This window comes from Galeopterus variegatus, unplaced genomic scaffold (assembly GCF_000696425.1).
Source record: "Galeopterus variegatus unplaced genomic scaffold, G_variegatus-3.0.2 Scaffold6910, whole genome shotgun sequence".
Classification (NCBI taxonomy): domain Eukaryota; kingdom Metazoa; phylum Chordata; class Mammalia; order Dermoptera; family Cynocephalidae; genus Galeopterus; species Galeopterus variegatus.
Genome location: NW_007733021.1, coordinates 4,217 through 17,470, shown reverse-complemented (window position 1 = coordinate 17,470; position 13,254 = coordinate 4,217). Strand labels below are relative to the sequence as shown.

The 13,254-nt window shown below is 36.2% G+C and overlaps 1 protein-coding gene across 1 annotated transcript in view; it reads right to left on the bottom strand.

Annotated features, from left to right (window-relative positions):
• The window catches only part of LOC103606879 (putative uncharacterized protein C12orf63), a gene marked incomplete at its 3' end in the record, with an annotated part of 107,384 nt that extends 94,370 nt beyond the window's left edge, over nucleotides 1-13,014 (bottom strand). The window contains exons 1-6 of the mRNA XM_008591432.1: nucleotides 12,977-13,014; nucleotides 9,022-9,136; nucleotides 8,566-8,666; nucleotides 6,148-6,378; nucleotides 4,022-4,164; nucleotides 661-839 (exon numbers count right to left, since the gene is read on the bottom strand). Coding sequence (XP_008589654.1) covers nucleotides 661-839; nucleotides 4,022-4,164; nucleotides 6,148-6,378; nucleotides 8,566-8,666; nucleotides 9,022-9,136; nucleotides 12,977-13,014 — 807 coding nt within the window. The remainder of the gene's footprint in view (nucleotides 1-660; nucleotides 840-4,021; nucleotides 4,165-6,147; nucleotides 6,379-8,565; nucleotides 8,667-9,021; nucleotides 9,137-12,976) is intronic.
• Nucleotides 13,015-13,254: the final 240 nt, after the last annotated feature.

Here is a 13,254-nt window from a genome sequence, read left to right as displayed (position 1 = left end):
ACTTCTAGATATATACTGAAAGGAATGAATCCCATGTCGAGGGGATACCACACTCCCAGGTTCGTTGCAGCTCTAGTTACAATAGCCAAGATATAGAACCAACCTAAATGTCCATTGACAGACTACTGGATAAGGTAAATGTGGTATATATACACAATGGAATACTACTCAGCCATAAAAAAGAATGAAATTCTGCCATTTGCAGCAATATGGATGAGCTTGGAGAAAACTATGTTAAGTGAAATAAGCCAGGCACAGAGGGAAAAATACCTCATGTCCTCACTCATAAGTGGGAGCTAAAAGAGAAAAAAGGAAGGAAAGAAAGACCACAGCAGTGTATTGGACTTGCAGAGGGAGAGAACATATCTCAGGTTGCTTGGTGGGGGGGAGTTTGGGTGGGTGACATGGGGAATAATTGCAATATGAGATGGTGGCCATGCTAATAGCATTGATCTGATCATTACATCTTCAGCACAGGTGCTGATGGTCAGCTCTGTGTCCCATGAATATGTACAAACAATCAAAAAAATTACAGAAATTAAATTTTTTTAAAAAAGTAAAATTATGTATAGTGAATAAATAAATAAAATATATACATGCCCGAGTTTATGGGCTGAGATTTATGTCTACTACGTCAGCAAATAAGAATGATCGTATTACCATTGCTCTCCTGCAATATAAAAAGATTTTCATAAAATGATCCAATAGACCCGTATTTGCTGCTTGATCCTTTTCTTTAGCACTAAGCCCTGATTCAGAGTCTGATTCATAAAATGTTTGTGTCTTCATATTTTCTTCGCTTGTTCTGGAGTTAACAAATGTGGAAAATTCTTCAGCATCTATAGTACAAAAATAAGGTATAATGCAATTAAAAACAGAATTAAGTTCCAGAAAACACAGTAGGTGGTATACATCAAATGAGTAACTCAGATAACAAATGATACATAAATTTGGAGAAAGGAAGGAATTATCATAGACACAATGAACCAGGGGAAGATTCGAGAGAATAAGGCACTTAGGTCCTGATGGATGGGCATGATGACAGGATCCCACTGTTCCTTAATTTCTTCCCCAGCAGGACATTCCCAGGACACATACACCAGGAAGTGAGTAGCAGTGCAGTGACCCAAGCCACTCATGCCCCTGCTGGTGTGGCATAAAAGCAAGAGGAATTCTCCTGCCACAAACCTTCTCTTAGAACTCTGCATTAGATAATAAGTCTCATTAAAAGAATATCCTATTGCCAATTTCATGATAGGTCCCTACCTGAGGGTAGGGAGCCAGTTTTATAAAAAACTCAGGAAGCTATATATTATAATCCATATACAAAAATCAGACTCTGTGTCTATGGAATTTATTTTCAAATACTTCAGTAAACATAATATGATGTGCAGGTACTAATTAAATGTAATCTATACCTTAGAAAAACTAGAAAGCATGTCGAGTACTTCAAACATGAATCAGCACTCCTAGGGGCAGTTAATAGCATACCAAGAACCCTGATCAGCAATGTTATAGCACTTAAAATGCCATTATTAAAAATTTATATAACTGGGTTTGTAATAGCTTAGAGATATTAGATATAAATTTTTATTTGTAAAATGAGTGTTATTCAAGATAGATTATTGGTTAGGAATAATGTCCAGGCTCCATCATCTTTGCAGAAAAAGAGTATAAAAATTAGTCCAATTTGGCAGACGTCAGTCATCAGGGCAGCACCGAGACTGACAGCCCTGTNTTTGACAAAGACAACAAGAACATACATTGTGGAAAAGACTGCCTCCTCAATAAATGATGCTGGGAAAACTAGACATCCATATACAGAAGAATGAAACTAAACATGTGCCTCTCACCATGTACCAAAATCAACTCAAAGTGGATTAAAGACTTAAGAATAAAACCTGAAACTGTAAAACTACTAAAGAAAAACATAGGGGAAACACTTCAGGAAGTAGGACTAGTCATAGACTTTATGAATAAAGTCCCCAAATGCACAAGCAACAAAAGAAAAAAAATAAATAAATGGAAATATATCAAACTCAAAAGCTTCTGCACAGCAAAGGAAACAATCAACAGAGTGACAAGACAACCTACAGAATGGGAAAAAATATTTGCAAACTATACATACAAGGGATTAGTATCCAGAATATACAAGAAGCTCAAATAACCTCACAGTAAAAAAAATTTTAAATTAATGAAAAATAATCCATTTAAAAAATGGGCAAAGGAGCTAAAGAGGCATTTTTCGAAGGAAGACATACAAATAAAAATGGCCAGCAGGTACTTAAAAAAATGCTCAACATCACTATCATCAGGAAAATGAAAATTAAAACCACACTGAGATATCATCTCACCCCAGTTAGACTGGCTATTATCAAAAAGACTGAGAACAAGAAATGCTGGCAAGGATGCAGACAAAGGGGAACTCTTCTACACTGTTGGTGGGACTGTAAATTAGTGCAATTTTTTATGGAAAACAGTATGGAGATCCCTCAAACAACTATGGATAGAACTGCTCTAAGATGCGGCAATCCCACTACTGGGTATACACCCAAAGGAATGGAAATCATCATATCAAAGGGATACCTGCACTCTTATGTTTACTGTTGCTCTATTTACAGTAGCCAAGATGTGGAATCAACCTAAATGTCCATTGAGAGAGAAGTTTTAGAAGGAGAGAACAGAACTGTGGTTACTAGAAGTAGAAACAGGGAAGGGGAGAGGTGCTAATAAGAAATTAATGAGAAATCGGTTAATGGACAGAGAGAATGATTATGTATTGTATTGAGGAACAAGCTAAATATCCTGATCTGACCATCACATGTACACAACTATTGATAGTCAACTTTGTTCCCCACACATATGTATAAACATTTATGCTTCAGTAAAAAAGAAAAAAAAAAAAACTAACTCACAAATTTCACAGTATTCAAAATGAAAATCCTATGACTTGAATCTTTAAGTTGACATGTGCATTTTTCAGTTTGAAAATATCCACTAATTACTTATAGAAATTTAAATCACTGTAGAAAATCTCCATATATTTAGTGATTTTGGACATTTAACTTTCTATATTCTAGAACATATCCATCATAGTCACTTAAAATTCTTGTCACCTAATTCCAATATCTGAACTGCCTGTGTGCCTGTATTCATTATTTTTTTTTTCCTCACTTGGTATTCAGTAATATAACCCTTTTACTTGACCTACCTAATAATTTCTACTTAATGATAGACATTGTATATACAGTACATAGAAGCCTCAGAGTAGGTACCTTCTAGAGAGAGTTCATACTTTCCTCTACTAGGCAGAAATAGAGATAACTGATCAATTTATTCTTATCAATGAACTCTTGCATTTGAGGCTAGATTGCAGCTCTGGAAAGCCTCAGTTAACCTACATTTGTGTCTCTTCAGGTGTTGCTTTGCCTCACACAGGGTGGCGGAGATGCAAAAAGAATCACTCAAAGTCCATTTCTCCTGAGCAGTGAGACACCCCAAAGGCGTTAATTTCCCAGAACCCTCAAGAGAGGGGCATTCCTCCTTGGAAAATTAACCCTGAACTGGGGTTCTGTCTCAGTATTTATTCTCCAGGCCAGAAAGTTACAGAAAAGAAACAAAGGTGGAGTTATGGCTAAGTATAGTTTAACAACAGAGACTGGTAACATCAGTGAAATAAAGTGACATTCCATAATGCAATTTGCAAAAGGTTAAGTCCATTCACCAACAAAAGCTTGTTCTTAGCAAATACTGTTTTCCTACAGCAGTTTCTTCAGTATTTTTACGTAACAATAAAGCAACTTTCTTAACATGTCAATCAGTAGGTTAATCTGCTCTCAAAAATGGAGTAAACAAGAACCTCCTACAAAGCATCAAAACTCAACTGAATTGCTGGGTCTTTGGAAAATAGTGTGTATACATCTGTGTGCTCATGGAGTGTGGGTGTGTGTGCATGTCTGCGTGTTGTGTTAGTGCATAAAAATCTAGAGGCAATTTGAGAGTAAATTAACATTTATTTTACCTGATGGTAAGTTGGCCTTCCTTTTTTTAGCTGTAAGAAGGAAATCAAGCATTGCTTTATAATTTTCTACAGTCAATTTTGCTGTTGGTAATACTGTTCCTGAGTTATGTAGTGAAAATATATTAGGATCCAATGATCGAAAACTGCAAGGGAGAAAAAATCACATTAAAAAAACAATACAAGCAAAATTGAATTAAATCTGCCCAATACAATCTATTTTTAAAGCATTTGTGAGAGAGTTCTCCCAAATTTTAGATCATAAAGTATTTTAGTACTTAAAGCCACACATTTTCCCACCAACTTTTAAAATTATACAATGTAACTTTGCTCTTAGGAATTTTAACATCAATATCTATTTCCCTGAAAAGGACCTCGAAAAGAGGAATGAAAGATCTACTACCCTCGCTCTATGAGCTCTGAAACAATACTTTATGTCAACTTAAAACCACCGGATTTAAACACAACTCAAGGCAGATACCTACTATATAGAACAATGTGTCCATAACCGATATTATTTGTTTTTAAAAATAAGGTCTAAGCAGTAAACAATCTTCCACCAAAAATAAACTGACAAATACTGTATGTACATTAACAGTTTTAATAAAAATCAAAGTTAGCACCAAGTTGCCCTGACACAAATTTGGTCATCGTCTTATTGTGCTCGGAGAAGACTGCTCGGTACCAGTTCAGAGAACAGTAACGAAGCTCATCTGGTCTGAACTGTTTTCTGTGTCAAGTCCCTGTGAATGAGTCACTTTGCCAGAAGCCTTCCCTGGCAATCAGGCAAGCTAACTGCTTCTTGAATGCAGATCTGGTCTAGCCCACATAGGAAAGGGAACCTATCTGGAGTCATTTTTGGGAAGGTTCAGTCTGGTAGAGATTTCAACCAAAATTCTGGACATACACAAACTGGGACCGAATTCATTGTGGATTTCAATCTACATTTTTTCCTTGTTGGATTATTGAAATAGACTCTTAATTCATATCCCTGACTCCAGTCTTTCCTCCCCCTGATCCATTTGATGTTACTACCAGAGAAATTTTTATCATGGCCCTGATAAAAAAAAAACCCTCAATAATCTCCCACTGAATGTAAAATAAAGCTCAGATTTAATAGGCATTTAAGACCCTGCATGAACTTCTATACACCCTTGATTCTGGTCGTACTATTTGGGGTTCTCATCCAGTGTTTCCTACCTGGGTTCTGACCTGTGTTCTTCTAACTATCAAGAATGCCTATTTCCCTATCTGCACATTTCTAAACCCTGCCTATCCATCAAGATCCAGGCCTAGAGGGCCCTCATCATGAAACCTTTCCTGTTTGTCCCAGGAAGAGGAAAGCCTCCTTCTAGGAACAAAGAAGACTTTATGTGTACTTCAACTGCCATCATTAATTATAGTTATTTGTGAATATCTGTGATATCCCCTACCAGACTGCAACTTGTATGTACGTTCATCTTTGCATACCCATCGCACCTAGCTCAGTTCCTTGTACCTAATAGGTATTCAAGGCATTTTTTTTTTAATGAATGACTATCACCTTTTTAATGGTTACATAGCATTCCATATTACCTGCCTCAAAGTATTTTTTTTTTTAATGAATGACTATCACCTTTTTAATGGTTACATAGCATTCCATATTACCTGCTTATCTTCTATTTTTATCTCCCACAGCACTTAGCCAAAGACACTCAATAAGAGTTCAGAAATGTCTGTTGAATTAATGATAGAAAATTTTTATCATATAAGGAAAATATGGTCTCTGTGTAAAAAGGCTTAAAATACACCTCTACATGAAACAGAAATTTTCCTAATGCCTACAAGTATCTACAGTTGTTACACAATTCTCACTGAATTTCTCTTGAAATTACACTTTACCCTTGCACTGAAAGCTAGATTGACATACTCAAGATATATGCAAATTTGTATTTCATAAGAGCTAATTTCTAACACTTGTTTGAGAAAAATTTTGAGATAAGAAATTAAGAAATATGCTAATGCCCAGTGTAAAGACAGAGGCACTCTATAAACCCTTTAAATTGTATCAACCTTGAAGCCCCAAACATACAAATACAGTCCATGTTCATGAGACTACAAAAGTATTACTGATGGACAATATACTGTACCTGACCGTCGAATGTGAAGCACTACATTTCATCTTCAAATGCTCCCCCAGCTTTTGTAAAAGCAGGTTGAAGTGTGCACTTGCCAGATGGAGGTTCATTTGAGATCTCCAGGGCATCTCCTCAAGAAATATTTGATGGAACCTCTTTCTTTTAGCATAATCTAATATTAGAGGATTCAAGTGGTCCATCAGGCATCGAAATGCTATTTTTCTAACATCAGCTCTCTTGTTTCTGCCAAGGGAGAAAAAAGTTTTGAAATTACACAAAAACTCCCAGATATTTAATAAAAAAGAATGGTTCCAATTTGTACAGAATACATCAAGAAGTCACTTGACTGCCCTTATGCAAATGTTTCTGGTTTATTTATCACTTCCTCAGTGCTAGAAATGTGAAATAGGGTGATTAAAACAAAAGTCACAAGGATAAGCACCTGGGACAAAGACACCACATACTGCGTTCCACGCTCTCTGATGTCTGAGTCCTCAGCTAAAACCAAACAGAGCTTTTCTCTTCCACAACCAAAAGTCCACTGAGATTAGACAATTAAATTATGATATATGCTCACATTCATCAACTAACTACAATATTAAACAAGAAAATCATTTTTCTGTATTTGTTCTTAAGGAAAAAAACAGTGCAGCAAAATTTTGTCTAACATTAGTCAGACTCTAGAGGAAATAAAATGTCAGTTGAATATAGATTAAGTAATTTTACAAATGTGTATTCAACATGCTCCAGAAAAAAACAATACTCAAATTTCAGCTAATAGTTCAATTTTATGCATAACATGTGCACTTTTAAAAAAAACATTCCTATCAGAACTCAAAGTAGTCCAGCTATTTTTATAGTTACATAGTTGTTTAGAGAGCATAACTTCATGTGTCAAAACACTTCATCAGTTTTTTTTTGTACTGTTGGCAATGTTGCTGCCCCAAAGATCCTATCATTCTTCCTGATTTTCACTAGAAAAGGGAGAAAAAAACCCAGATCTCAGTAGGTAAAGTATCTTGCTCACTTATATAGATATTGTTCTGAATCAGAAACCCACACACACCCAGAAGAAAAAAAGAAGAGAGAGAGATGGAAGGAAGGAAGACAGACAGAGATTGTTGCAACAAAGGAGCAGATATTTTGAGAAAGACAGGAAGCAAGGAGGCTTCCTTTTGACAAGTAGTGTTTATATAATCATTCGGTTCTAAATATTTTGTATTTTGTTGATAATTTCCTTTTAATCCAATGTTTTTTGGACTTTCTGTTGTTGTTTGGTTGCTTTTAGTGATATGTTATTTGATTTCCTAACAAATGTGAATCTTTTTAATGACTATTTTGAAAATTCAAAGTCCCTGTGTGAGGAGGTCAACTCTCCTCAAAAGTCCAGGAAGAAACAACAGGATCAGCTGTATCTTGTCTGACACTGAGGCGAGATTATTCAGGTAGATCAGCAAGAGGATAAGCTTCCTCCAGGTATTTTGGAAAGGTAACAAGAGGCTCCAGGTGGCTTGGAAGGGAGCCAACAGCCAGCCCACAGAGAGTAGAAAATGCTTCTCCTTCTACCACCTGAACAGTTCTTAACATTTAGAATACTCTAACCATCAGAGCTGTGTCTCCATGAGGTCTGAGGAGACCCAACAGACACAGAGAGGAAGCTCAGGAAGGACAATCTGCACACGTGCTCAGTGACATGGAGCCATTCAAGGAAGCAGATGGAAACCTGCATCAGAAAAAAATTAAGGAATCCTGAAACTACCTTCTGTGTATTCTAGCTTGAGGAAGCGAGTTGATGTATTAACATTAATGGAACCAGGATTCTCACCATTAAAGGAGAGAGTTATAATTTGGAAAGGAGAAAACTCTGGAAAGTATACTGTAGTGTTGAACTAAAATTGAAGGTATCAGAATGAACTTAGGATGATAGATAGGTAGGTATGTAGATAGATAGGTATAGAGATATTTATATAGCTATAATTATACAGCTATATTTAGATAGAGACATATAGAAAAACCCCATGCTAAGTCAATTACTCTATAGCATATCATTCTTTTAATTTATTTCATATTTATCAAAATTTTAAACTGTCTTGTTTGTTTGTGTGTTTACTTGTTTACTGTGCTTGTTTCATTAGTATGTAAGCTCCTTGAGGGCAGTGATTTTATCTGTCTGGTCCACTAGTATATCCCTAGTGTGCAAATTAATGCCTAACACATAGCCATCCTCAAGTATATTTATCAAAATTTTAAACTGTCTTGTTTATTTGTGTGTTTACTTGTTTACTGTGCTTGTTTCATTAGTATGTAAGCTCCTTGAGGGCAGTGATTTTATCTCTCTGGTCCACTAGTATATCCCTAGTGTGCAAATTAATGCCTAACACATAGCCATCCTCAAGTAAACTTTTATTGAGTTAATTAATTAGTTAATACCTTTCATGTTCCACCATTTCAAGAATAGATGGATTTTTGGAAAAAAAATCTCTTAGAGTTTCCCTTTTTTTACTTCTTCTTCTTGCTGTCATATCTGCAGTCTTAATAGAGAAAATAACAAAATGTTTCAAATTAAACTTAAGCTTTGAACACAATAGTACAATTTACTCATATCTAATGCTTCTCTTGACATTGAAATATAGCTTTTTCTCTGTATACCTAAATTAAGATTACTATCAAAAGCGACAGAAATGCCCCTATAGATGAAAAGATCTGACCATAAAAATATCTATATGATAACTTAACAGTTATAATGGATTATATAATTATAAAATCATGCTTGTTGGTATTTCCTTTTGTTTCATATTATAATAAAGTAAAATGTAGCTAATCATTTCTAAATAAACAAATCTCTTAACTTCATTACCTAAAATTCATAACTCATAGGAAACTTACTCTTCCAATCTCTATTACTGCAGCTTTGAACTTCTTTAAAGGTTTGCTTGCCTTTTTACACAAAACACTGTCCTTATATTTCTTTTTTTTTAGTCCAAGTAGAGATTCATTCCTCCTAATATAAAAAGATAAAAGTCAGTCAAAGGGATCTGAAAAAATTTGCAAAACAACCCCAAAGTAATAAACTTTTAATGAATGTTGTCAGTGAAATTATTCAAGAAAAATATCCAAAATATGCATAAATTAGACTGTGATATCTCCGATCATCAAGGAATAGCTGTCCTCTCAAAAGAGCAAAATGTAAATCACACCATAAAATGTGATGAGAGCTGATTCATGCATCTTTAGGAAAAGGAAGAGGAGTTGAAAGCATGATGTAGGTGGAACAGAATTGGACTGAAAATAAAGTAACACAGACACTTTCCTTTGAAACTGAGAGGAAAGCTACATAAAAGTGACCCTAGACAAGCTACCTTGCTTCCAACAGAATTCAGACTTTAGTTTCATCCTATGCAAGCTCCCAGCCACTGTTGCCTTCTGGATACCGAAAGGAGCTAAGCATTTTAGATGCCTGCTAAACTTTCTCCCTTTCCCCAATCACTTGCAGGGATTCTTAACCTTATTTTCTTAATTGTGAACTCTAATGGACTCCACTGGTAATTTGGCCCCTTCTACAAATACTGTAAAATCTCTCATTATCCATCTATTGATACTTACCTATTTTTCCTGACATTTATATATTTTCTGGAATTTATATTTCTTTCGGTAAGTACTTGCCAGGTACAGCAAAGCCCTGCTGTAACATGATAAATAGGATCCAAAAGCTTAAACTGAATAAAATATAAGACCACATCAGTGCCAGGCTGGTGAGGATGGATAGCTAATTCTAGGGATTGGGGGACATCATCTAATTCTGTTTCGATCCCAGTGACGGCTGGCCTCTCGTTTCAGTTTTGATGAAGATGATCCTGGATTCTATGGTTGGTTGCACCAATTTCAAGAATCTCACAGTTCAGACATTTATTTGACAAATATTTTGTCTGCCTAAACTAGAAAGCATGGACCAGTGACCGCTGGGGATTTAGGGATCCATCCTCTGCAACTCGCATCCTGAGACTGGTTGCCTGCTACTCTCCAGCCAGCTTGGTCTCCTCTCCCACACCATCAGAATGCTTGGCCTGGCTGCTATACTATTCCAGAAAGAGACGAGAAGGAGAGAAGGTCATGGATGTACATACACTTTGGCCACCATCTTCCCACCCACCTCAGCCTTCTCCAGCCACTGCAGAAACTTCATCTATTGAATAAATTAAACTCCTCCCTTCCTTCACCTCTCACAGCTCTGTGGAGCTCTGACTGACTGCTTTTTATTTGTTATTGTTGTGTTTTGATAAATAGTATTTTTAAGTTTTGATGTAATCAACATTATTGATCTTTTATTTTGTGGCTTCATTGTTTTGATTACTGATATTAGTGCCTGTTTTGACTCAATTGAGTCCCAATGTCTGTCTGCCTATTATTTCACAAAAACAACTCTGTTATACTTTATTTGACAGTACAAATCCTTCCTTTTCACTCTTTTTATTTTTCGAATAGTTTTCATTATTCTAGTCCATTCCACATAAACTAAATGATTTAAATTTTTATTGGAATTGCATTAAACTATCAAGTTAATTTGAAGATAATAAAAATCTTTACAATATTCTGTCTGCCCGTCAAGTAATATACAAGGTCTCTTCATTTAGTCAAGTCATTTTTTATATTTCTTAGTAAAGATGTTTGGGTATTCTTCATATTAGCCTAAATCCCCTCATAATTCCTGATAAATTTAATCTTTTACTCCATAGAAATTGAATCATTTTTCCATTATACTTTTTAGTTGGTATAGGAAAGCTACTAATTTTACATCTAACCATTCTTCTGAATTTTATTACTAGTTCTAATGATTTTCAGTTAATTATCTTTAGCTTGTTACATTTAAAAAATTAATTATTTGTAAATATCAATCATTTTATCTACATTTTTTAGAGTACTTCACTGTGGAATCCATTTAACAACCATTTTTGAGACACTGTTATGTGATAATCTCCTAAGTGCTAATTCTAATTTCTATTTCTTATCTTAATAAGAAGAGACTGGAAAAAACTTTCAGAACAATGTTAATAATAGAAGGAGTAAGTAACAGCTTTCCTAGTTGTAGAGCTTATTTTAACAGAATTAATTCTAATTTTCCAGGAAAGGTTATTGAATTTTGTCACATTGTGGACTGTACTAACATTTATAAATCAAATGTATCTCACAGGGCCTAGTTTCCAAAGCCCTGTAGTTTCAGGTATAACTTAACTTTTAAAATTACATATAGAAAAAAAATAAAATAAAATTACATATAGAAATGTTAAGCTTGCAAAAGACAGGAAACTTTCCCCAGGCTAAAATCTCTGTTGTAGATAAATGAGAGTGGAAGTCGGAAGTCAGAAGCCGGCCCAGTGGATACACAGATCTTCAGAATTAGACTTGGGGTCTGGGTGGAGCAGCCTGCCGATGTTACTTGATCGTTATGTAAACATACTCAGGAAATTGCTGTAGGAAAAGACAGTATTTGCTAAGAACAAGCTTTTGTTAGTGGATTGACTTAACCTTTTGCAAATTGCATTATGGAATGTCACTTTGTTATTTCACTGATGTTACCAGCCTCTATTGTTAAACAATACTTAGCCATAACTCCACCTATGTGCCTTTTCTGTAACTTTCCTGTCTAGAGATAAATATGGGTAGAAAACCCCAGTCCGGTGTTAATTTCCCAAGGAGGAATGCCTCTCTCTTGAGGGTTCCAGGAAATTAACCCCTTTGGGGCTTCTTACTGCTCAGAAGAAATGGGCTTTGAGAAATCCTTTGCATCTCCATCACCCAGGGGAAGAGAGGTGACAAAGAGAGTGTAACATCACATGACTGTTTAGCATCTCCTAAAGGATCCTTTAATAACCAGTGATAATTACATTTATAGATTTCCTACTATATTTGCAATGAGACTGAAATCTATATTTTCACTGCTGAACTTACATGCTACTATTTTATTTTGGATTTTTGCTTCCATACACTGATAAGTAAAATTGATAAAGCCTATAATTTTTAATTCTTTATTCTCTTTCTATAAGACTCCATTATCAGAGCCTCCTGTGCTAAATTTACAAGGAAATTCCATACTCATGTTCTAAAATAGCTTTATACAAAACAAAAATTACTTTGTTCCTTTAAATTATGAAAAAGCTACCCTAAAGAAAAAATATGAGCTATCCAAAGTTTTTACTGCTTCAATCAGTTCTTATAATTTAATTTTTTCCAGATAATCATCACTTTCAACTAGACTTTTATATTTATTAATATTAAATTCTACACACTGTTGTCTAATGTATATTTAACCACTTCCAAATTTATGATTATTTTCTCCTAAGATTACTTGTATTTCTTTTTATGCCATCCAGAAATTTACATAATTTATTCATACTTTCACAGAATGAGCTCTAATAGTTATCAATTGGACTATTTTAAAACTGACATAAAACTGATTATTTTTGAGTTCCTAAGATGGCAACGGGTCTGGAGCGGGCATGCCAGAGGACAGAGCAAGCCTGAGAAGTGTGCGCTGTGCTGCCAGAGTACTATTTGCATTTCCAAGAGCAACAAAAAACAAATAAATCACTGATCAACTAATCTACAATGAAAAAAAGCAACTACAGTCTCAAGGTTTTAGGGCCGATGCAAAAGAAGATTCCTGAGAGCACCCCAACTGCGCCGGGAGACCGAGCAGCCCAAGGCAACAAAGGCCAGGAAAGATGGCAGCGGTGACGCAGAGACAGAGAGGAAGGCGCGGGACCGGCCCAGCTCTGGGAGCTTTGTGAGTGACCCCCAGCCCAGCCCCGCTTGGGAGGCAAAGGCCCGCCTGGCCCCCGCTTACCACACCAGGCTAAGTGCCTTCAGCAGCATTGCCAACATTTTCTCCGGGGGGGGGCGGAGCCGGCCGGCTCAGATCGGGCAAGCCAGCCATCTTCGCTTGGCACGGCTCCTCACTGAGCCGTGCCACTTGTGTGCCTCAGCACGGGGCCCCCCGGGGCCTGTGGACCGGACACCAATCCCACTCCACCCACAGATCTCTGGCGGGGCTGGTGGCGTGCGGAGCCCCCGGCCAGCGTCAGGAGGGCAGGGAAGAGGATCCCAGCCAGACTGTCACTCCAC